We start from the raw sequence: 24,520 nt of genomic DNA on the forward strand, positions 1-24,520 counted from the left end.
TATACATTACAAAACACACACTAACTGGTATTATAAAAAAAAAAACACTAACAAGAAATAAAAGCTGCTGATGCAACAAAAGGAGATTTAAAATAGTTTAAAATAAAATACCAATCTTTCAAAAAACATTCAAGAATGTAATGGGAAATTAATAGCTAAAAGAACAATCAATTTATGCTAATGTATCTGGCTTTTTCAAATTCCTTACTATGCCCTAGTGATGACAAAGCTGCCAGCGCCAGTAAAAATAAATAAACAAATAAACAGATAAATAAATAAATAAATAAACAAGTCTGTAATTATTTACACAGGAAGCATCAGTTGAAGCATTTCTCCAAAGTCAGTCAGCAGCCACAGCTTTGTCAGTGGATACTGGCAAGTCGCACTGATTTGCTTGTCCATCACCAGTTTTACTGCACCGAATTGAGCTGAGCTGCGCCCGCGATGGACCTGCTCAGGAGTAGGGCCAAGCCACGCCTGCCCTGCCTCTTGCGACTGCGGCCAACCCATAACGGGAACCTGTCTCCCCCTCAAACAACTCTGTGTTGCAAATCGATACTCAACTGTATGATGTTGGGTGGGAAACCTGACAGAAAGATGTTTTTAAAAGTCAGTGTGTTCGGCTCTCAGTACCATTGTAGCTTCTGACTGAATCTCTTTAGTTTCTCTCCTCCTGTTTTTACTTTCTGCTGTGTTTTACCGTTTTGTCGCATTTGCTTTCAGGTGTTTTGGTAGTATTGTTTAGTTACTGCTGGTGAATATACAATGTTTCCTGTAATGCTGCTTCATAATAAAAACTTTTAAATCACTTAATAACAGGGGGCTATTATTGTGAAGAAGTTATACAAAATGAAACATGCCTGTCACTTAATTATTGGAGCCACTTTGTTAGCAGTGATTCTTTGATAGTCCTGTAGGGATTGAGACATGCTTTCAATCAGGTAGCCCAGTTGTGGTAGAAATGCAAATCCCTGCCATGCCGGGATGCCACGCCGAGTCAAACTGATTGGAGCAGGACCAGCAGACCTAATGGAAAAATGTGCATGAGTCTAAGACCCAAGTCCAACCCATTCTCCATCCCTAGATGAGGTAAAAACTCAAAACATTCTTTTTCTGACATTACTTCATGCTGCTCTTACTAACTACTTTGAATCAATAGTCCATGTGATCCAGGGCTGCGACTAACGATTATTTTTATCATTGATTAATCTGCTAGTATTCATTTTTTTACAATAAAAAAAAGCAAAATAATCATTTTTCGAAGAACACGCAGTAACGTCTTCAAATTGCTTGTTTTGCCTAACCAGCAGTCCGAAAACAAAATACTCCATTGTCAAACATGACAAAGACAGGCAGAAAATCCTTACACTGAGGAAGTTGAAACCAGCAAATGTTTGACATTTTTGCTTGAAAAAGACCTGAAACAGTCGGACAGTTGTCATGTTATTACTAAGCTGCATCAGGCAGAACCTGGCAGGTATTGTCTCATTATCAACCTAGGAGAGTTGTATATAGGGACTACAAATGTCATCTTGCTATAAAAAAAACTTTTTGTAAAATGATAAAAGAATGATCTTGAATCTTGAAAATCAGACAGCATTAAAAGTGATTGATTTACATTTTAGCCATCAAGCATTCTTTAGAATATTCACTTTGAAAACATCCCTCCATGACTAAACTATAATGAGGCTAATCCTTAACAGAGAATTGGGCCTATGGTGTAACGTCTACAGCGGGAAGCTGGGAGAAGTGCACATACACTCAGTGGTGCGGTCATATTATGTATGAGGTTAACCTTCATCAACAGGTGACACAGATTACAGCATGCACAGGGGGTGTAATGCTCAGGCTTAACCCATATCAGCATGTGAGAGCGTTTAACGTGCACTTGCATACACGCACGCACACACACCTATTTTCATGTCAAAAGCATGGCATCATGGGTGCAAACCTAGTCTTTATAATAGCCAACTAGAGGCTGCTTAGTACCAAACTAAAATTGTGGCATGTGCGTGTGTGTATTAAGTCACGAGGACATCACAAAGCATCATACACACAGAATAAGGTCACGGCAGGTCAGCACTATGACTGTATTATGCATGTGCTCACACACACAGGGATGAAAGCGAACAGGCAGTATGAGTCAGCACAATGCCTTTCAGAGATGTTCTACTTGTGTGTTGTGCACTTGTATGAGTTTGTGTGTGGAAATGACTCAGATGAGTGTGTCAGGCTGAAAGTACAAGACTGGGGACATGCTACAGTGTTTAAAAACTGGACATCACACATTCATCTGCCATTTGCAGTTTTTTCCCTTCTTACATAGCAGAGCCCACACTTTGTGGTGGGTACATTTTAGGGGATATGCAGACCTAACCGTAACCACTATCTGGCAACTAGTTTTGAATAAGACACACCTATACATCACAATGGCCACTGGCATAGGGAGAATCACACATGACAACTAGTTTCATTAGTGCAATCATACCTAATTACCATTTTATTTATAGAGCAAACACACAGATCCAATATGGAGGCGGCAAAAATGGAATTATAAAAACACCAAACTGCAGTCAGCACATGACACATCACCACCCCAACCAGGTTGACGCTGTACAGTCCACATTCCCATCTTTACAGTGATTGTTACAGACAAAGAAGAAACCAGCAGATCCAGTTTGGTACTGGCTTTACCACAACACACATATCTCTATACTGACCAAATAAGGAGCGGTGAATACCCAAATTGTTCCTAATGAAATGCTACAAGACAACACTCCATTGTTTTTGGTATCAAATTCAGAATTCTGACATCTTGCCCTAAAGGTGAGATTGAAAAAGTCAACGTTTTTATCATGCTACCTTCTCTGTACTACAACATAGAACAGCCTTTAACATAATTTTTTTCTTTGCTCTACTCTGTCTCTACTGCTTTACTTGAACTATATCGTCATTGGCTGTAAAAGGTCTTCCATTCATACATCATCTACCATCCCATCATATCATCTCTTCCTGTCCACTGCTTTCAAATATTCACAGTAGAGTTGCAATGATTAGTTGATATATCAATTGGTAGATTACAAGAAAAAATAGTGGCAAACTAGGAGTGGGCCATCTGACAATTTTAGATCATGATCAATATCGAAGGCATCCCACAATCTACTTCTCAGGTGAGTTGTAGAGATTGCGGTATTTGTAACTTTACAGATCTCACAGAATAACAGAACCAAGTTAGCCAACTATATGGCTATGTTGATTAGACAAATTACTTACATGGTTCTCCTTTGGGTGACATATTGCAAATAATGCTACCTATTAAAGGTTGTAAATAATGCAATCTGAATAATAGGTTGCTTTATTTACAATACATGGCAGATTTTTGCATTTAGACATCTAAGTATGACTGCATTGTAGAGGTGGGAACCCCAAGCGCACCTGACAAATGATTTTGCATCCAGCTTATAGCTTAGGTAAACAAAAAACAATCATAATATGACATGACAGACAATGAGCTCAGCCAATGGCAAATCAGCTTCATTCAGAATTGGTGGTTGAGGGCAGGAACCACCATCATCACTATGGAAAGCAGTGAGACTTCAATGGAGCGACCTTCTCCAACAAGGAGCCTTGGCAACACACAGTGGCCTCTGACAACAAACAGCGCTGTGGGTGATGATGGCGCAGAGTTGTGATTTTTAACTGCCATGTACCATTCACCAACACACGTATGCACACTAACTGCTGCAATCAAACGGGGGCAGAAACATGTGCTGATATGGTTCATGAGGAGCAGGATAGTACTGATGAAGCACACTGTCCTCCCTTCTGTCATGTAACAGAGATATGCATACATAGTCTGGACTGTGTTCTTCTCCTTTTGAAGCTGACTGGCTGCAGATTCACACAACTCAGAATGCAACAGAAGACGACTAGAGGGCAGGAAGGTAAGTCAAGCAGAAACGCAGCCTTTGTCATATTATTCACCCAAATTAAATCACATTTGAGTGTGCGTATATGCGCCTCTGAGAACCAGAAAGGGGATGAGGTATGCTGTATGTTGGAGAGCCGTGCGTGAGTCTGTGTGTGACTGAGGGAGTGAGTGAAATTGTTACACAGTACATTAGGCCTGTTACCTAACGCTTGCCATCCTGCCTGCCCTCTTCCTCTTGCTCATCCTTCTCGTGCCTAAAAACACTCAAGAGGAAAGGGGAGAAGACAGGAAAAGAGGAAAAAAAGAGCAGGGGAAAGGGCCCGATTTCCCACAGATAGACAGGTCAGGACATGTTGCACAGTGCCACTTTTTTACCAATCCCGCTCACCTTGCTGTGGGCACAACAAGAGCTTTTCAAAGGCTGTCTTTACTTGTTCCTTAGTCAGGTCATACAAGGGCACTGACCATACCTCCTTTGTCAAGCTATTACACACAAGTATGCACATGTACAAGTATACAATGGTAGCCCTGCGCATTCACTGCATTTCAGTGGGCTTATCAAACAGGACAAACACTCACAAGGAAACACTCCACTATGATATAAAAACATCCACTCAAATATGGTACACTGCTGGAAAAAGGTAACAATACTGAAGGCAAAAAGCAGTGCACATTGTGGAGACTATTAAGGCCAACACAATAAGTCAGCACTTCAGTGCTGAAAGATCATTAAAATCTTGATAATCATTTTATTAATGTAATCTATTATGACAGAAAGATTTCTACTTATTTCTGGCGACAGTTTAATAAACAGAGATTACCAACTACAATGGCACTCAGGTTGAGCGCATACCTCTGCCAAGGGCCCACAGTCCCCTTTAGTATTCACTCAGATACCAGCCACCTAAATACAACTGTTTTTTTCTTTTTCATTAAGACCCATGCATTATTCCCTGAGAAAGTAACAAAAGATTTTGAAAAACGCACCATTTCACATTGTTAAAGAAAAATCCCACTTAAACCCACCAAGAACAGGCTTTTGTGTGCAATGGGAATGTGTATACTCTGCATTTACACCCGGGTCAATTGAATCTGCAGCAGAGATGGGTTTTTATCACCTCGGCTCCACTTTGATCTAAACATAAGACCCGGGCGAACCTGCTAAATTCTGACATATTTCCCACCGAGCCAAGTGATAACGTGTTATCAACATCAGGTGGTGACGCAAAAATAAGGAAGGAATTTGGGATGCGGTCCCCGTTTCTGGTGCACTCGTGACATGAAACGTGACATCAGTGATGTACAGATAAAAACGCTTCAGATAAAAATCACAGACGGGCTGCCTTGCATGCGGGAAGTGGGAATGGGGTCAATAGGAGATTTTTAGTGGGTTGACCAGGCTTTAAAATAACCCCTGTAGACATGCCAATTTTGGAGGAAAAGCGCCATTTGTGTGATACCCATGAAGCGACCTGTGTTTACACTGAACATTTCTTTAATAACCTATGTACAAGTTCAACATCACATTTCAACACTCAGGAAACTCAGGAGACTTGACTAGATCACATTAAAGAATGGAGACAGACTTGGAATTCAAATTGCAACACATTATAATCTAAATAGTCTATAAAGATGTCAATATGTACAGAAAAATAATTCTAATTATTTTGGTAATCTATCTATAATTTGGTTGTTTATTCAGTTAAAATGTGAAACATTTGCTCATTTGTCTGCCATTTATCTCTGCTGCTTTATACAATATAAATGAAATATATTTGTTTTGGTCTGTTGATCAGACAAAGGATGCAATTCGAAAATGTCAATTCAAGTTTTTTTTTATAGATTAAACAATTCGTGTACATTGATCTTAGCTACTACCTCATTTTTGCAAAATCAAAAATGAGCATCAGAGAGAGAAAAAAGCTGCTGGTGTCCATGAACTAATTGGAAAAAAGTCTAAAATATCACAAGAAATAATGGTTTGGTTATAGTGTACCCAAGCATGTAGTTTATAAAGTCTCCCAAAGCGAAGGGTTGAGGGGTCATGACCGGCAATAAAGTTTATGAAGAGACACAACAACATCAAGATAGCAGCCAAATGAAGCTGAACTGTATCAAGCACAGTCTCTGTGTGAGAGTATCAAAACTCCTGCTTTGACTTCTACTTCACTAGCTGGCCTTTGTACAGAGCAGATGAACTTTCACTATTACACCATCCAGGTGCAGCACACCAGCTACGTGCCATCAAAGGTTTGTGTTGTTTGACTGCCTCTATGTTAGCAACACCAACAGCCCTCATTCCACAAGAATTAGCAAAATATGAGTTTGAAATGGCAGTGTGTTTTGGGGAAATAAACCTTAAACAAATTTCCTGTTGAATGTTTTAATATTTCTGAGAAAAACAGTGAGTAAATGAGGGAGAAAGGGACCATCCCTTTCTGGGCTTCCAAGCTACCAAGTATAAATAACCAGGTCCTCCTCTGTGTGACTGCACTGCAGGATATCATCTAGCTCCAACTAACAACTGAGAGAGTTGTTCGGCTATTTTTGACTCGTCAGCATTTCTCATTGGATAATTATGAAAACCTAGGCCATAGAACAAGAATATAAAGCGCATTTCATCTGATGACTGATCATCATATCCATATTCATGATATCCACAGGCATGTAAAAGCACACTCCTATTCTTCTGATATTCATGAACGACTGGGGATGCTGAAACCCCTGAGCTAGCTGGTGAAAATCATGAGCTGACTGGTCCGTCTGTGACCACGATCAACAGACAACAAACAAGGCCTCTCTTTCATTCTGTCAGTCCGTGTTCCACTGTCATTTGTCCTCTGCCTGTCTCTCACACTCAGTTGACAGCCAGACACAACCACACACACATCCAGACAAGCATAAACAGGCTCACACACATGGAATACAGCTTCATATCCAGCTCATCAATCTGTCACTATAAAGTTGCTATAGTGTTTGTATTGCTTTTATAACTGTAAATGACATTACAATCATATCAACACAGTTAATGTCCTTCAAGAAACATCTTCTGCAGTGTTGAAAAACACTACATAGTACTCACTGGCCCAAAGTTTATTTTGGCCTCATCAAACTAAATGGAAGGTTCTCTGGGCTATGTGGTGCAAAGCATCCAAATGACTCGTGTCTGCCTGTCTGTGTGTATGTCAACAAGGGCATAGAGGTAAAGTTGCACACTCAGCCAAACGACACACCTGTATAAGTGCCATTAGAATTAAAGGCTCTTCATCAGGTTTATAAAAAAAAACAAATAATTAGATTGCAGGAGCTGTCTCTAGCAGGCTTCAGCTACTCCTATTTGTTGTGTTTATTGGAGCATCCATCATAAGGGATGTGCGTAGTGATCACAACAGTCATATAATCCGAGGAAGGTTTCTAATGTCATCTTATTGCAAGTATGGTTCCAAGTAGAAGCAAGGGCTGCAAATTGTCTCTAAGCTTAAATCTTACTGATGCTGCTGTTGTCATATGTATCAACTGAGGTGTTCTGATTCGTTATTTGTTTTGGCCATGATGAGCTTACACTACCAAGTCAGCCAAGAGGACACAGCCAACTTATCAGGTGGGACAAAAGACCACTCACAGGCAAATAAAACCTTGAACAATTGAGGCAAATGATACAATAGGTCAGTACAAAGGATAAACACTACTTGGAATATCTGAGCGATCCCTTCTGCTTGTAATGCAAACATTTGAAACTTCCCCAACCTCTCATTAAAGATCCAACCCTTCTGTTTACCACAAACACTAACAGACGCATTTCAAAAGCCTAGGTACAATAATAAGGGTCAAGATCAGAATAAAAGATTTGCAGCACAGGGCTGACTTGTGGCAGATCTCGATGTAACGCATCTACTCATCAGGAATGACAGTGTTTTGCATGTAGACCGTTTGTTCATAATAGTGTATGTTATTGAATTTGTCAGTCATTCAGTGTAGGCTAACTGGCGCCTCTATATGCAAAAGCATCTACGTACATTCAGAGTGTGTGGTGGCAGTTTTGAAACCTCAAATTATGCCATGTCAATGTTTGCTTGTCCAGGAAGCTTCATGAAAATATCATCTAGCTGCTAACTACAATTTATTTATCACAAAAAAACTGGTACACGAAGTTGAAATACAGCTTTGACAAACTGTTTAACTTAACGTTACACCACAACAAAATGGTTCTTTCATTAGAAAGAGTTAAGAAAGTTTCGTAACATGAAAGGATAAAAGAAAAGTGGTTTAGTTTTTTAATTTAAAATCAGTCTCTGTCAAAGCTACATCAAAAGCTAATGCGGCTCTGCCATAGTTGGCTTCAACCAGTTTTCGGAGGTAGTTTAACGTTGGACTTTCACAGAGAACTATTGATACTTGGGCTACCTACATCTATCAACTTTGAAAGTTCATAGTTAATTTAAAGTTATCCAGTAAGGTGCTAAGAACTTTTAACCTTGTGTGTTGGCATCTGTCTGAAAGATATCTGCGAGTAGCCAAACAGCTAATTAGCTAGTAAGCTAAGCTAGCTACCACAGTCGGAACGTTCTGTGTCTCCTCTTTTTCATCTTCGTCAATACCCTTCTCTCCGTCCTCTGCGCTTTGCCACACATTAACCTCAGGCCTTTCTAGCTTTCCTTAATAATACTACTATTTCACTAAGTGAAATCAGATTTATCTTGTATTAAATGTGTTTGTATCTAGTAGTTAAAGGTGATGCCCCGTGTCTAACGGACCCCCGCAACACCAAGCAGCGGTGTCACCAAAGCGGGCTGGCCGCTGTGTCTCCAGAGCCTGAAGGCCCCAGCGTCATCCTGAGTACATGGTCGAAAAGGATTGAAATAAAACAATGACAACTTGTAATTGTTCACCTCTAGCGCTCGGACACCAGTTGTCTTACCTTTGCTTTGGTAATGATGTGTGTGGCTAGTTTAACAACCGCGAAATTTCCCTTGCCGATGGTCCGCTCGATTTCGTAGTGGCCCACTCGGGCTGGAGGGGGCCTGGTGGCCGAAGTGTGGCCAGGATTGGAGATGCACCCAGGGGCTGTGCTGGTACGACTGGGGTGGTTGATCCCGGAGGATGGCTGGGCTCGGTTCTGGGAGCCCATGCCTGCGTGGGTCGGTCGGGCAGAGTGCGTAATCCCGGCCGCAGTGGACCCAGCAGCACCTCCGCTTGACACGGCCGCCATCTTCTCGCCTCTCTGCGGGAACAACAAGCAGCCTTGCGCAGCGCGCATCGCGGGCACGCCCCCGCCCTGCGTCATTTTACGTAGAGCGCTCCTCCGCAGCGCCCTCTCTAGGTTGTAACCATGGTAACGATCAGCGTAACAAATGACTTCATACACAGAAACGTATTGTGGTTGCCTTGGCGACAAAGAAGTGCGCATTATCACTGTGGTTCCCATGATTCAGTGATTCCCTGCAAACTGCTGCACTGTGTATGGTTTGCTAACACTGCAACAGATTTAAATCATCGAGATGAGGAAAAAAGATACGCTTAAGTCGCAGTTTGACTCCATCAAAATAACAGATATATGTTCAGCTGTTCCTGGCGATCGATTCTGCAATGCCGTGAAGAGGTCCAGACAAATCATGGCCATGTATGGTGTTAGTGCACACCCTGCTATCATGATCTTCTTACACATTTTCACTCATTGCCAGCAGTGGGAGGACAGCTCGACCCCCCATGCTCTCGCACATAACCGCTTGGTGTTGAGTGGACCAGCAATAACTTACTGTTTTAATCAGACAATACTGATGTTTCCTGCATTACATTCATGCGATATTGTCCTAATTGTGAAAAGTGAAAGTGTTTTTTAAAAAAGCACACTAAATTGGTGTGATGTCGCACACTTATTTGAAATGATACAACGTCATTGTAAAATAGGCCTATATCATGCAATAGCATGCTACACAACCATGTTTATTCTGCAAACTTGCTGCAGAATAGGCTGTTTTCTAGGGAGCTTTAGTATGTGGGGACAACTACAATGGTTGTATTCTAGTCTGTAGGTTGTAGACAGCACCACTCCATGGTAGAGAAGAGTTCCTGCACCCCTTTACTCAAAGTGGGATTACCAACTGAGCAAAGCAGGCAGCGACACCGAGTTCCAGACCCCAAAGGCCCATCAATATGTTTGAGATAAATTGATTAATTGAGTTTTTCTTTTGGTACATGCACTAAATCAGGTGAAATTATATGTCTCTAAGGGCAGGCCCTGCACTACCTGAACTCAAGGCCCTTGTTTAGATCGGCCCTGTATCAATATCTACTGCTGAGGAAGCTCATATACTTAAATAGATGAAAACCTGGGGTCAGGAAGTACTCAAGCTAACAGAAGTACCAAGCATAGGAGAACTGGTCTGTTTCTGGGGATCTAAGCAAAATATAATAAAGCTGCCATATACAGTGTAGTCTGCTGTCATCTTATTGAAGAATAATTGGAAGCAACAGGGTACATAATGCACAAAAGGAGAAGAAACAACAGGGGCCAACAGCTCATTTTGCCTGAGGACTCAATAGCAGAATGATCCATGCTTATACCTTAATAGTGTTGGGTTATAGAGAGATAACTGATCTAGCCAAAGTCTTTCTGAAAAATTTAAATACTTTTAACTACTAGGAATCCAATGTCAATATCAAATGTGATTGAATAGCAGCAAATACTTCTGTATTTTTTGCCAGATGGCAGCAGGGTGAATAAACTGTGGCTGGGGTGGAAGTTGTCTTTTAGTATCCTTTGGGCTCACTTCACCGATATCACTGATGCTTGGTAGATGGGTACCGATGATGTTCTGGGCGGTTTCCAGTTTGTGATGTTTCCAGTCAAGATGCTTTCTATTGCTCCTCGGTACAAGTTGACAAGAACTTGGCATGGTAATGTAACCGTCTATCATTCCCTTAAGATGTAGATCCTTCTCTGTTTTTCTGTTTTGTTCTTGTTTTTTCCCAGGCTGCTGTTTCCAGTATGTTAAGACCATGACCATGGTTATCTGTGATGTTGACTCCCAGGACGCTAAAACTGTTCACCTGCTCCTCCTCAGCCTCACTGATGTAAAAACGGGTGTGTATGTCTCCCTTTTTCTAAAATCAACAATCAGCTCCTTGGTTTTGTTGACATTGAGCAGTAGATTGTTCTCTGTGCACCACTCTGCAATACAAAACACATGATTTACAGATATTTGCTGGAATTGTCTTGCACCAAAGTACTCATAGCCTCAGTATTTCCTATGCCTCCAAATGTTTCCTGATAAAGAAAGGAGATCTGTCAGAGAGCCTGGAAACTAACTGATGACACATCATGTCTATATACAACAAAGAGGTCGGACTTTGTAAAAAGAACTGCATTATGACGGAAATATACTGTTCCTCCACGTAAAGCATACAGTATAACATCACATAAAAACATCCACTCTGCACATTAACAATTATTTCCTCGTGATATAACTTCAAATTCCCCCTGTGCTGATCATTTGAGAAGAGGGCAGGCCCATGACGTCATGACGTCGCGTTCGGATTGTTTACTGTCTGAGCGTGGAGGGGGCGCTAATGGCACAAGACGTTCACACTGTAAACACACTGAATCTCTGCACCCTCCGCTCCAGAGATACTCGCACAATGCCAAGGCGGTGCGAATACATTCTGTGACAACCGCCCAGACTGGGGAGACTTGGAAAAACACTTGGTGCTGTTTTATTTTTCACGGCCAGCAACGCTGGAACTGACTCCGATACCAAAACATGGAGCTGCCTGACGAGCGTCCGAACCAACGATGCTAGCTTTAGCACAGCTAGCTAGCAGCCTGTCAGCCTCTGGCGTTTCAGCTGAAGAGGAGCCGAGTATCAATTTGTTGTCTTTACACTTGTGTCATTGGTTGCACAACTGACAGCTTCGAGTTTGTTACGGATGTCAAAAGGACGAGAGATACGTCTCTATCTAATGCAAACATCCCGCTGTCTCCTTAGCTTGTGAGTTAGCAGCTGCTGTTATTGTCAGTCATAGCTGGAAGTAGCACCGTTAAGCTAGCCAGCTTTATATCCCAGCATTGCGGCTGAATGGGGTGGAGTTGAAAGTAGAAATTGCAGTATCAGTTGCCAGTTGAGAAAGACGGTATCAGACAAAATGATGTTACGGAGTTGCTGGAAATCTCGACATAAAAAGAACTTTGGACTTGGTCCATGTTGGATCCGACCAGGATTGGCAGCCCTGCTCTGGTTATGTGTGACCCAGTTTATTTGCGGCAGTGAGGCGGTGGGGGAGACTAAAAATGTGGTACAGAAAGATGCAGAGTTTGATATCACCTATAATGACACGGTTACAAGCGAAAACCAGACCATCTATGCTTTCAATCACACTATCTCCAGGAATAAGGTGAGTTTAGCACAGTTGTTTTTCAGTTGATATCAAATCATGTTGAGTGTAATCTGATCTTTTCTCTTTCTCCTGTCTTTGGGATTCAGACGGAGGGAGTGCGTGTGTCCGTGGATGTGTTGTCACAGGGTTTCGAGAGTCCTATCCTGTTTGTGGTGCGACAGAAGCAAGCTGTGCTGTCTTTTCAAGTCCCTCTCATACTAAGAGGCCTGTGAGTATCCGCACTTTACATAAGTTGTGAACTGACTTCAAATTGGCTGAAAATAAACTCGTGTATATTTTCCCCTCCCAACACCCCATGAAACACCTCTGAGCTCCTAACAGTCCGACAATGTTTCAAGGATGTTACCTGAGATTACCAGCAGGTTGTTTGACCATGTATTGTTTGTGTTGTCACAGCCTGTTAGCCTGTAATCATCAGAGGTCTGGTTTCATTTAGTAATAGTCTATAAATTATAGAGTAAGAGAGAGAGAATGAAAATGAAATGGGAACACATTGGCTGTAGGTATTGATTTAGATTCATGTCATGACATTTTGTCACAATGCCTAAAATCACCAAATCAATTGTCATTGGACTGAAAGGCTACTCTCCACAACACGAGGCTTCAGGCCTTTTATAGTCCTTCATATACATCTGAGTAACTAGACACATGTCGATGCGACATCAAGTAATGATCCAAGCCTTCTACCAGGGAGTGTCCAGCTGTTGCTGCTGTTTTTTTCCCTTGGAAGTAAACAGTTGTGTCTTCAGATCATGTGGTGAAGCTAATGTTCTTGTTTGCTCAAGAGAGCTGACTGTGTACTTAGTTGCCTTCTAAAAGAAGGATGTAAAAGCTAGCTGTGCCTTCAGTATAATTTTTTGTAGATGTGGTTGAGATGGATGATTTTTAGGTCTGCATTTTAGGATCTTCTCTAATTTTGAGATGTTATAGTTGTATCTGGCAAATTGCTAGAATTAGAGTCCAGAACCAGTTGTTGATGTATTTTGTGGGCAGAAAATTACAAAATCGACACCCTTTAATGTTCTGGATTATACCTCAGGGGTTATAGAGCACACAGCATTTGTAACGTGACTTAAACAGGTGGGATTTCATAACATGTTAGACGTCTTGTGCTGTTCATTAGCCATTGGCCGACAGCTCATCTGTGATATGATCTGAGTTCCCCACACTCCCAGGTAGTCTCTATGGTTGTGCAACAGCAGAATGACCTCGCCATAATCTTGTGCATTCAGTCTCATGGCTAGTCATGTTTTAACTGATCAGTAATGGACCTTGGATTTTCACTTCCTCCTCTGAGATCCCCCAGTGCAGATCTGTAAAACACAGCTTACTGGAAATAAGTTGGGTCAAAGCCACCAGAGCAAAGTCACTTCTTTTTTTTGTCACATGCTCTATTTAAATGAATCCAATCCATGTAATGAGAGCTGTTTTTTTATTGAGTTTGCTCAGAGACCGTTGAAAATGCATTATGTGGCTAGGTCATGTGAAACGGCCACCCTTGGAAATGAAGTATACTCCTATTATATTAAAGAATCTTATTTCTCTCATCTTTTTTCTATGATTTCTTTATTCATACAATCATCTATTGATTTATTTGAAGAGTCTACATATTCTGTGCAAAGGAAAAGAGCTTTCATTAGATATAATATATTAAATATCATTTATTTTCAATGAATACATATTCAAGGTCTAGTCAATCACCAAACTCAGACCTTTTGAATGTGAACTTCAGCTATCTTCTTCTTTTTTTCTGTTTTGTCAAACTGTCTCTGTCTCCAGCTACCAGAGGAAGTACCCTTACAATCATTTGGGCCGGACATTGTGCCAGCCTCCAACCCGGGCTGCCTCCGAGACTCAGTACTTCTTTGTGGACGTGTCTACCCTGTCCAGCCAGGGTACCAACTACCAGCTCAGGGTCAGCCGTGTGGAAAGCTTCACCCTACAGTGAGCGATACCTGATATTAATCACACAAACACACGTCACAGTAGCTGCCTGACTTCTCAGCTTAATTCAATTGCCATAAGTTTGGGCTTTCTAGTAACCAACAAGTAACTCACTAGTATGTCTGACATGTTATTTGCCCTTTGATTACAGGACAGACAAGAAATTCAGCTTCACTGCTTCACCATCCCAACCTCAGGTACACAGCTCCATACCACGGCTTTGTGTTTTTATAAGTGTGACACTAAGTGCTGCTTTGCAATGAGGAAGTCTAGTCACAGAAATGTAAATTGACAGGCTGGGGGAGGGGGGGGGGCTCAGATGACGAGAAACTTGAGAGAACTTGCAGAAAGTACAAGTGAGATATGTGGGAGGGGTAAGGTCTGAAGGAATTCGGGATTTTACACAATCATTCAGCACAGAGCAACATTATTTTTGCTTTTCAACACATGAAAAAGAAAACTAATTTCGGTTTTCTTTTTGGCCTTTGTAGCAACCTTGTAGTCTATCAAGTCAATCACGGCTGTCACCTAATACTTCAGTTTATGCGCTTTTGTTTCATCATGTTTATTGTAGTGGATAATGTCATAATAACAATAATTTTATTACACCCTTCCTGACTCCTTATGCTTTTTCTTGCTCTTTGTCTCAGTACTTCAAGTATGTCTTCCCGGATGGGGTGGACACTGTGGTCGTCAAGGTCAACTCAGACATGACCTTCCCCTGCTCCGTTATGTCAGTCCAGGACATCCAGGTACAATCACTCCCTCTCCTCATCCCTTCAAACCAGACAGCTGCTGTCCTCAAGTAGCCCCTGGCATGGTGGTCAGCATGCAGTAACATTACTATGGCCACATGATGGCAGAAGTGAGTTCATTGCAGCTGTGCTAGTGCAATGCTGAGCAAACATTGTCACTTGTTTGATGGTCTGAGAAAATTTAACTGAGAGTTTATTCTTTTTAATTTTCTCTCTTTTGCCTTGCTTATTATCTTTGTTAGTTTTTATTGAATCCTGTTCATCTCTTTTTCCCTCTTGCTTTTAATAATTTGATGCTTCAAGTTTCTCTCTGTCTCTTTCTTTCTTTTCAGTGCCCTGTCTATGACCTTGACAACAATGTGGCCTTCATTGGGATGTACCAGACTATGACCAAAAAAGGCGCAATCACTGTGCAGGTAACGTTTGACACGTACAGACCACTTTTGTCACGAAGCCCAGAGTACAGAACAGAGCCATATCATATTTTCTCATGTCTCTTTCTTTCATCTAGAGAAAAGATTTTCCCAGCAACAGTTTCTATGTGGTAGTAGTGGTAAAAACAGAGGATGAGGCATGCGGTGGTCCGTTGCGCTTCTACCCTCTCCGTCCTGATGAGTTGATCGATGCTGGCAACCGCACCAAGGTCCTTGATGTTGTAGTCTCCCCTGCTATAAACTGTAAGTCATATGTTTACAAATATTAAATGCTTGGGCTGGTCAATATATCAATAATATGTCATTATGGTGATGTGACACTATAGACCTTAAATGTTGGATATTGTTTTAACATGATAAGGCATAAGTGTTGCCTTCCTGTGGTTTTATGATATATATATGTCAACAAAATGCACCATGCAAGTTTGGAAAAACATGCATCTTACCAGGGGCAACATTTTGAGTAAACTCAAAAGTAATGGATAAAAGTTCTGTTCTTCAGAACTGCAAAAGTTGGGGGCAGAAATTATGTATGACTAAAGGTTGCAGTTTAGTCAATATCATGCAGTATTAGCATGTGAATAGCTTTACAGTAAATGTGTCTGTATTCACTCTCTGCAGCGGAGGTGTATGTGATGGGTATGCTGTTCTGTCTGGGGATCTTCCTCTCCTTCTACCTGCTCACCTTGCTGGTGGCCTGTCTGGAGAACAGGCGGTAAGATTTTGCACTTTTCTCTTCAGTCAAACCGACAGTTAGTTCCTGTGTTCACTTCACATGCACAGGCTTGTTTCACTGCTGAGATGTTCACGTCTGTGAATCTGAAAAGTCTTTCCTTTGTAGTGATGCATCTCCCCTGTGGCTACAGATCCTTATTCAAGCTGTTAAAATCTCAGAGACAATAAATTCAAATCGACTTAATTTGGTTGAATTAGGCTAAGAAAAAGTATTTAAGCAACACCTAAAAAATAAAAACGCAATTACATGTTCAGAATGCTCAAATATGTGTTGTCGGTCCCAGTTGAAAGCAGGGGTTTGGATCTTTAAACCAAGAATGTAGATTTATACAACTGCACCAAATGAAGACGACTATACTGAATACAAATGATTCGAATTAGCATGTCTCCCTCTGTGTTTCTGCAGAATGAAGAAGAGGAGAGAGGTGTTTCTGAATCCTGCTGACATGTCGCCTGCTGAGACAGGTAACCCAGCAACTAGCTATGACGGACCGGCCCATTAGGGGCTCGTTAGAGGGTGTGTGGAGCATACCATTTTCTTAAAGTCATGAACCTGCAATGTGAAGATGATGTCATAATATATTTAACTGAACTTAACAAGCAGTATAATAATTATTTAACTCTTAAGCTTTTTATAAAGAATTTAACATATGTGTGTGTACTGAACGTTTGTCTTTCACTCTCTCTCCCTCATGCTAAGCCTCTCTGCTTGGGAAGAACGGAGATGGTATAACGACACAGTTACTCCTGTCTTGCACTTACTGCCCTTCCTCACACTGTGTTGCTTGTCTGCAGATGCTCTGCATGCATTAGCTCACATTACTGTGACTCTCTTGCCAGCATTCATAGAAAGGCTGGACTAAAGTGCTTCATGGACTGTGAAGTAACACAAACATGGCACTATTCCAAACTCTTAGCTAAACTTTAATGGCCTATATCACGGATATACAGATACACATGACTCACCTGGGTACTTGTTAGGAACAGCCAACCACAAAGTACGGTTGCAGTCGTGGTATTTTGCCAGTGTTTGTCACAGTGGTATTGTCCACACAGCGATACATCTTTTCGCTGAAGAAACACATAAGTATGTTACATTATAATAAACAATGCTAACAATATAATATATCAACAAAAAAAGTAGCAGTTGTTTCATGGAAAAATCCTGAAGATAATCATGTAGTTAAATGTGTACAGTGCTGATGTGGTTCTTCAGCTCAAGACTGCTGCTCAGTGTGTGTCTGTATCTGTTCACTGCCGCGTACACTGACATGATTTTATTTTAAACCACAGGACGTGGTGTTTAAACAATCTGCTCACTGCTGCAGTCACCGCTCCTCACAATAAATAAGCCTCTGCACCCTTCTGTGCTTACATTTTCACCCATTTTAAACTGTTATGCCAAATACATTATTTCCGGCAATAGTTTTCTAACTGGATCCCTGCATGTGTTGTTGTCTTCCTGAGTTTATGTACTAACATTTCAGCTGCAGTGCTGTTTTCGTATGCAGTGTTAAGATACAGTACTAACTGGTAGTGGTGCTTGTTTATGTATGTGCATTTTATTAACATATACTCAGCTGGAAGCTTTAAACGTGGATCTGTTTCCACAGGCAAGACTCCAGCGTCACCATATGAATACGGCTCCTTTGGTGAGTTTTACAAACTTCTGGTTTTGGTTACGTTTTTGTTTATGTGGAGTTTGAATTAAATGTTTTTCCTCCTCCTCTTCCTCTCAAGCTGACAATGGCAGCACCCTCAGTTCAGAGGCCATCACTGACAGCGCCACATCAACTGACAACAACTATGGATACATGGGTATGGACAAAAATGCACACACACACACATTTTTCTGGTCCATCACTGTAACTTATGCACTTGTCTCCACAGCCTGGCCTGCAGTTGGCTTCCTGTGAGCAGCTCTTGTCCCTCACTGGTTGTATGTGTGTCTTTGTTCATCAGGACAGGAGCCTTTCAAACGGCGCCCAATCCTCAGTCACCTTCACCACATAGCCATCCGCATTGGTGACACGCTACCGCACAATTGGCCAAATCAAATCAGAAATTTACACCGAACCAATCAGCACTATGTGAATCATACATGAATGAGACTTAGATGTTGATGCTGGGAAGGGGCCAGATTCCTGATGTGATGACATTAAAATGAACAGAAACACAACATTGAGATCAAAGTACCAAAAATCATTGCAATATTTGTATTTTTAAGTATTTGAAAATTGCAAAGAAATTCCTAAAGGTGTGATGTGTATGAACACCTTTGCATCATTAAAAAAATATTTTAAATGCAGACGTCCGTCTTATTGATCAGATTGTCCCTCCAATGAATTTAAAGTCTCTTTTCTTAACTCCACCATGACTCCCTCCTCTCTCCTCTCTCCTCTCTCCCCTCCCTCCATTCAGAGCGATCATTGGACAGTGTTGGACGGAGCAGGCAGGAGTCTCTGAGCTCCGTGGAGGAGGATGACTACGACACACTGGACGACATTGACTCAGACAAAAACATTGTCCGCACCAAGGTACGTCGAAGTTAAGACTCGTTACAAGACATGTCATGATATATAAATGTCACTCTTTTGCCTGCTGTTGCCCATTTTACTTGATGACAGTTGGTGATAATGTGCTCTCCTTATTCCAGAAATTTCTTTGTGTGTCTGACTTGGCTCGCAAAGACAAGAGGATCCTCAGCAAGAAATACCAAATCTACTTCTGGTGAGAACGCTGGTGGTTAATAACAAGCAACACTGAAGAGTAGAATCAACTGCAACAATACAATAACAGAGATTCCTTTACATCCCATTGTAGACCAAATGGATCCACAATGAATTAATCAACTCATAGTTAACAACGTTTTGTTAACATTTTGACCGTATGTCATGTCGATTCTTGGATGCATTGCGATTATGTTTTTTATGTATAAAAGTCAATAATCTGAATTTAAAACCCAATTCTCAACAATATGGTCACCTCTGTTTATGACAGAAGTTTATGGATCATCACAAATACACTGTTTTAAAAGGAGCGGACAGTCGCACAGTGAGAAAAAATAAATAATGTATAGAAATAAAAAAGTTTTGATGAGTCAAGATGCATCGATAACCTTTTTATAATGGCATCAGAGCCCTCTGAATCAGAATCTATTTGTATCGTAGCAGGTCAAGTGATGTTGTGGTAAAACTGAGCTAGTAAGAGCAGTTACAATGTAAAAATACTATTATTAACTTGTTACAGAGAGATGTGATATAATAAAGCCTTCAAATGACCCTATCATCATAATTCTAAATCTCATGATCTTCTCCCCAGGAACATTGCTACTATTGCTGTGTTCTACGCACTGCCAGTCATCCAGCTGGTCATCACCTATCAGACGGTACGCTGATGAGAAATACACTAATATACATAGAAATAAAATGTGTTGAGATGTGTAGTGAAAATACATCAACACTCTGATGGTAAACTGGCTCTCTGTTCTTCAGGTGGTCAATGTTACAGGAAACCAGGACATCTGCTTCTACAACTTCCTGTGCGCCCACCCCCTGGGAGCTCTCAGGTGTGTTGTTGGCATGTGTCTGTTTAGGTGTCCCAATGTGTTATTACAACCAGAGTATGGCAAAAAAAGATTAAAAACCTTGGTTTAAAGTATTGCTAGGACTGACTTTTAACTGTTGTCCAACACAGTGCATTCAACAACATCCTCAGTAACCTCGGTTACGTGATGCTGGGACTCCTCTTCCTCCTTATCGTCCTCAAAAGAGACATCGTCCACAATCGCGCCCTGGTCCGCAACGATCTCAATGCTCTGGTAAGACACATGCACACAGGCAGAAGTACAGTAGACGCACCGTGTGGTAAGATCAATTAGCTCACAATGCGTGTGTGCCCTAGCAAAGACAGTTTTCGGCTCTATTCCTAGACTGAATAATGAGTGAAAACATGACAATTTCCTATGGTATACTGTTTAGACACACTACCCTCAGATGGCTTATTGTATAGATACCTCTGACATAGGAAGTACTGAAGGGAGGCTGGGCCACATCCAGACACACACAGAGTCATTTTAATTATTTAGTAAACTTTTTGCTCGGTTATTTTTTTCATATCCCTCTCTCCCACCTAGGAATGTGGTATCCCAAAGCATTTCGGTCTGTTTTATGCTATGGGAACCGCTCTGATGATGGAAGGCTTGCTCAGTGCCTGCTACCATGTCTGTCCCAACTACACCAACTTCCAGTTTGGTAAGACTGCTTGTGTTCCTCTGAGAACCTCATGTGTCCTGTATTGTTTCTTGTAGCTGAATCACTGGCTTGACTGTATGATGAAAAATGTGTGTTCTCTTTACACACACAATGTACAATATTGTTAAACATGAAAGAAATACATTTTTGCCAAATGTTTTCCTCAATATTGATGAGAGTTTTGATTGCACTCACCTTGATTTTACTGGCAAGTGGAACGTCCTGGTTTTCCTTGAGCTGTCTGTGCAGATAAGATTCTGTGCGTTAGTCACATTTAATTGTATTCTCTAGTCCCAGGTTAGAGTTGATGATTGGTAGTAAAGACATTAAATCTGATCTGATATTCAGTGAAAAGAAATCTGCACTGCTTATCATCTTATTCTTTGATTGTTTGCGATGGTAAAAGGCAGATGTGTCACCGATGTTTGTAATCTTTCTCTGCAGACACCTCGTTCATGTACATGATTGCTGGACTGTGTATGTTGAAGCTGTATCAGAAGAGACACCCAGACATCAACGCAAGTGCTTACACTGCCTACGCCTGCCTGGCTGGGGTCATCTTCTTCTCTGTGCTGGGAGTGGTACGTACACACACATACAGACCGCATCATAGTGAGGCTTTGGTGAAGTTTAAACACAAGCAGAAACACACATGGACATTTTCTTAAGTTTGTGATGGTCTGTCTACAGGTATTTGGGAAAGGAAACATGGTCTTCTGGATCGTTTTCTCGGTGATCCACATTCTGGCCACTCTCCTGCTCAGCACACAGCTCTACTACATGGGCCGATGGAGGATGGGTAAGATCACAGCAAGAAACCTGAAAACTCCTGTCTTTAGATTGTTAGTAGGGAAGCTGAGAAATGCTGTGCTGCGATAATTTTTTAAATTCTGTTATTTGATCATGAGTAAGTTATTTTATACTCCATAATCTCTTGATGACAGGAGATCTTAAGATAACTAGACCTCAAAATTGTACTTAAGAATATTACTTAAATTTTACTTAGTTACATTCTATCACTGCTTATTCTAAATTTTGACACTAAGATTAACATTTTAACTGCAAACGTATATCGGTTATCTGTCTCCTTGATTACTAATAATCGGTATTGATATTCGCCTTGTGAAACCATACTGGTTGATCCCTAGTTTGAAGAATTTATACATGATCATTTTAGAGAACATTGGTAACACCTTGTGTTAGCTAAAAATAATTACATTGTGTGCGGTTATGCTGTGAATGTGGTTGAATCAGAATCTTCCTGATCAAAAGTGTAGCAACACAATTTAACTGCAAACTGTACAGACAGAAAAATATTATGTGTTTTAAACTTTTGACTTAGTTTGTTGCATAGGATTAAGTTTCATTTAAAGTGTCTCCTTGACATTTACTGTGTGGCTGCTGTGGGTTTGATCCTCACCCTTTGGACTAGTGTTTGAGTGCAGCTAACACTTTGTCTTTATATCTGTGTCAGATGCTGGGATGCTGCGCCGGATGGTGTACGTCATCTACACCGACTGTATCAGACAGTGCAGTGGACCTATGTACATTGTGAGTAATGAAACAAACAACATGTTGTTTCAGGTGCCAACATGTTGTAAAAGAAACAGAGTCTCCCATTATTTTGAGTCTACAAGGAATTCCAATGTTGAAAGGTTTGTGTAGTTTATACAGAGAACCTAAAGATGCACTTAGATCTTCAGCTGTTGGGTGAAAAATGAAAATACTGCCTTAACTTCTAAAAAATAAATCACTGTGTCCTGTATTGATAACTTCAGATTACTTGCTTGTAAATCATCTTCCCTCTTCTGTCTGTTTGACAGGACCGGATGGTTCTGCTTGTAATGGGGAACATAGTCAACTGGTCTCTGTGAGTAAACAGTCTGTTGCGTCCTGTACTTGTGCACTAAGAAGAGACAATATAAACTAAAATGTACAGTGCAGGACTAAATGATGACATCATCTTCTTGCTCCCTCTCTGTAGAGCGGCCTACGGCCTCATAGAGAGACCCAACGACTTTGCCTCCTACCTTTTGGCCATCGCCATTTGCAACCTGCTGCTCTACTTTGCCTTTTACATCATTATGAAGGTGTGTGTGTGTGTGTGCGTGCATCCATGTTTCTAAGAAGTATCTAGATTTATAAAAGAGCAGAAATGTTTTGTATATCTAATGGTATTGTTATTGTGTGTGTGTGTGTGTGTGTGTGTGTGTGTGTTTGTTTAGCTGCGGAGCGGTGAGAGAATCAAATGTCTGCCGTTGGTGTGTATTCTCTTCACGGCCGTGGTGTGGGGCTTTGCACTGTATTTCTTCTTCCAGGGTCTCAGCACCTGGCAGGTCAGTAACGCACTTAAGTGAGAAACAGCTGTTGTATTTCTACTTAATACTTCCTGTATGATGTGGCATTAGTTTACTGTGTGTTTCTGTCTGCTGACACAGAAAACTCCAGCAGAGTCTCGTGAGCACAACAGGGACTGCATCCTGCTTTCATTTTTCGATGACCATGACATTTGGCACTTCCTCTCCTCCATCGCCATGTTTGGATCCTTCCTGGTAAGATCTTATTTGTTGTGTGTGTGTATTGTGGTTCATTTACACATGCAGCATACACACTTTCAAATTGCACTGGCTGTTTAGAATTTGTTGAATGGTTCCCTGTGGAGTTTTTGACCTAGTCGTGCAATGGAGTTGGCCCCCCTTTTGTTTATACCGTGCATGTGCATAAGGGCGCATCCTCGCAGGTGAGTACATACACAGTCCTACCAATGGTATCACAAAGGAAAGGAAGGGAAGAAGAAGACAGCAAGCTAGATAACCTGGCTTCAAACAATTCTGGATTTAATGATTTAAAAAATCAGCTATAATGTTTTCTAAGGAAGGGAATAAACCTGACGTGTGGTGAGTAAGACTGAATGTAAACAGATGTTTTTTAGTTTACAAGAAAACTCCACAGGGCACATTTAACATGCATAAATCAACGACTTTGAATAGTAGCCAATCCAGTAAAGACAGGGTAAACTGATGGCATAAAATATATAGCGACTCCGAAATATTTTTGGAATGGCAATCTGCAAACAGGAGACTATTTTCTTACCCCTCTCTTACACATTCCCTCCTAGGTCCTCCTCACCATGGACGACGACCTTGACACCGTCCAGCGAGACAAGATCTTCGTCTTCTAGATCTTCTGTGATGAGCTAAGCTCTTCTCTCTGCCTTATCACCTCCTCGTCTCTTTCCGTTTGCGTCCCCGTCATGTTCTTTTAAAAAAAGCACAGCCAGTAGCCTGTTTCTCCTCGGGCTGTATGGGGGGCACCTCTCTACCTATCACAGCCAATCAGCCAGTCAGGGAAGGGCAGTAGCCCCTCCCTCCATCTGTATGGACACAAAATGTGCCAATGAAGAGCTGCGTCGACGTCGAGTGATGCTGAAGTGTTTAGTCCTCTTGCTGCCATCATCAATATAACTGTTGTGATCGATGTTTACTTACAGCTGGCAATGAAGATAGCAACATACACACTTGCTTAAAAAAATTATCTGATTTAACTTATTTTATACTGTCTGCATTACATTTGACCTGCAAGTCAGCAATGCATTTTGAAATTACTGTTTGTATGCTGTTTATATGCTGTGCGAGTGTTTGTACAGGTGTGAGTGTGTTTACAGAGATAAATGTGAGAACATGAAATCTGTCCAGTCTGTCAGTGGCCTTTTAATGTTCTAATCATGTTAGTCACATACTGTGCTCTGATTGGTCAGATCCTCTCGCCGTCCTTCTCATTGGAGAATCTAATGATGATGATGATTGTATTTCCTTCTCGACTGCCCTAAAGTCTGAATGCGAAGAGTTTTTTGCACTGTACTGTATGAAAAATCTGATTTTAATGTAAAACATTGCAATGAGCGGTTACTGAATAAAAGTCATTTTCAGGTACTTCTGTTTGCTATTTTTCTGCATGTTCTAAAGGTGACTGCCATCTTTAAACCTGATGAACCTGAACCTAGTCTATGAATTTGAGAGCCTGGCACACGTCGAGGCCCTGCAGGCTGTCTGGTTGTGCTGTGTGTGAACAAAA

At 41.2% G+C, this 24,520-nt stretch overlaps 2 protein-coding genes across 5 annotated transcripts in view; one reads left to right on the top strand and one right to left on the bottom strand.

The window, feature by feature from the left end:
• sik3 (SIK family kinase 3) overlaps positions 1 to 9,203 on the bottom strand; it is a 34,080-nt gene extending 24,877 nt beyond the window's left edge. For all 3 annotated transcript variants that reach the window (XM_084351580.1, XM_084351581.1, XM_084351579.1), the window contains exon 1: positions 8,850 to 9,203. In XM_084351580.1, the coding sequence (XP_084207706.1) occupies positions 8,850 to 9,188 (339 nt within the window). In that variant the 5' untranslated portion in view covers positions 9,189 to 9,203. The remainder of the gene's footprint in view (positions 1 to 8,849) is intronic.
• A 2,295-nt stretch (positions 9,204 to 11,498) lies between these two features.
• Positions 11,499 to 24,378, top strand: sidt2 (SID1 transmembrane family, member 2). Of its 2 annotated transcripts, XM_084351585.1 has the most exons (26): positions 11,499 to 12,322; positions 12,412 to 12,533; positions 14,105 to 14,269; positions 14,421 to 14,466; positions 14,920 to 15,021; positions 15,357 to 15,440; positions 15,536 to 15,701; positions 16,080 to 16,173; positions 16,600 to 16,658; positions 16,894 to 16,920; positions 17,807 to 17,845; positions 17,934 to 18,011; positions 18,615 to 18,730; positions 18,850 to 18,923; positions 19,515 to 19,581; positions 19,688 to 19,761; positions 19,890 to 20,013; positions 20,329 to 20,446; positions 20,891 to 21,027; positions 21,137 to 21,245; positions 21,921 to 21,997; positions 22,270 to 22,316; positions 22,431 to 22,536; positions 22,672 to 22,782; positions 22,885 to 22,998; positions 23,565 to 24,378. In XM_084351585.1, exons 1-26 carry the CDS (start codon positions 12,074 to 12,076, stop codon positions 23,625 to 23,627), a joined length of 2,568 nt encoding a protein of 855 aa, XP_084207711.1. In that variant the 5' UTR covers positions 11,499 to 12,073; the 3' UTR covers positions 23,628 to 24,378. The 2 variants fall into 2 exon arrangements, with proteins under 2 accessions (XP_084207711.1, XP_084207712.1); XM_084351586.1 differs by lacking the exon at positions 16,894 to 16,920.
• The last annotated feature ends 142 nt before the right edge of the window (positions 24,379 to 24,520 follow it).

Source organism: Pagrus pagrus (genome assembly GCF_965226575.1).
Source record: "Pagrus pagrus genome assembly, chromosome: 4".
In the NCBI taxonomy this organism is placed as follows: Eukaryota; Metazoa; Chordata; class Actinopteri; order Spariformes; family Sparidae; genus Pagrus; species Pagrus pagrus.

Excerpts from the sequence above, each read along its gene's own strand:
- sidt2 (XM_084351585.1), top strand. The coding sequence starts at position 12,074 with ATGATGTTACGGAGTTGCTGGAAATCTCGACATAAAAAGAACTTTGGA. Across the intron at positions 21,998-22,269 it reads GCAGTGGACCTATGTACATT|GACCGGATGGTTCTGCTTGT; the intron begins GTGAGTAATGAA and ends TCTGTTTGACAG. Across the intron at positions 22,783-22,884 it reads AGGGTCTCAGCACCTGGCAG|AAAACTCCAGCAGAGTCTCG; the intron begins GTCAGTAACGCA and ends CTGCTGACACAG.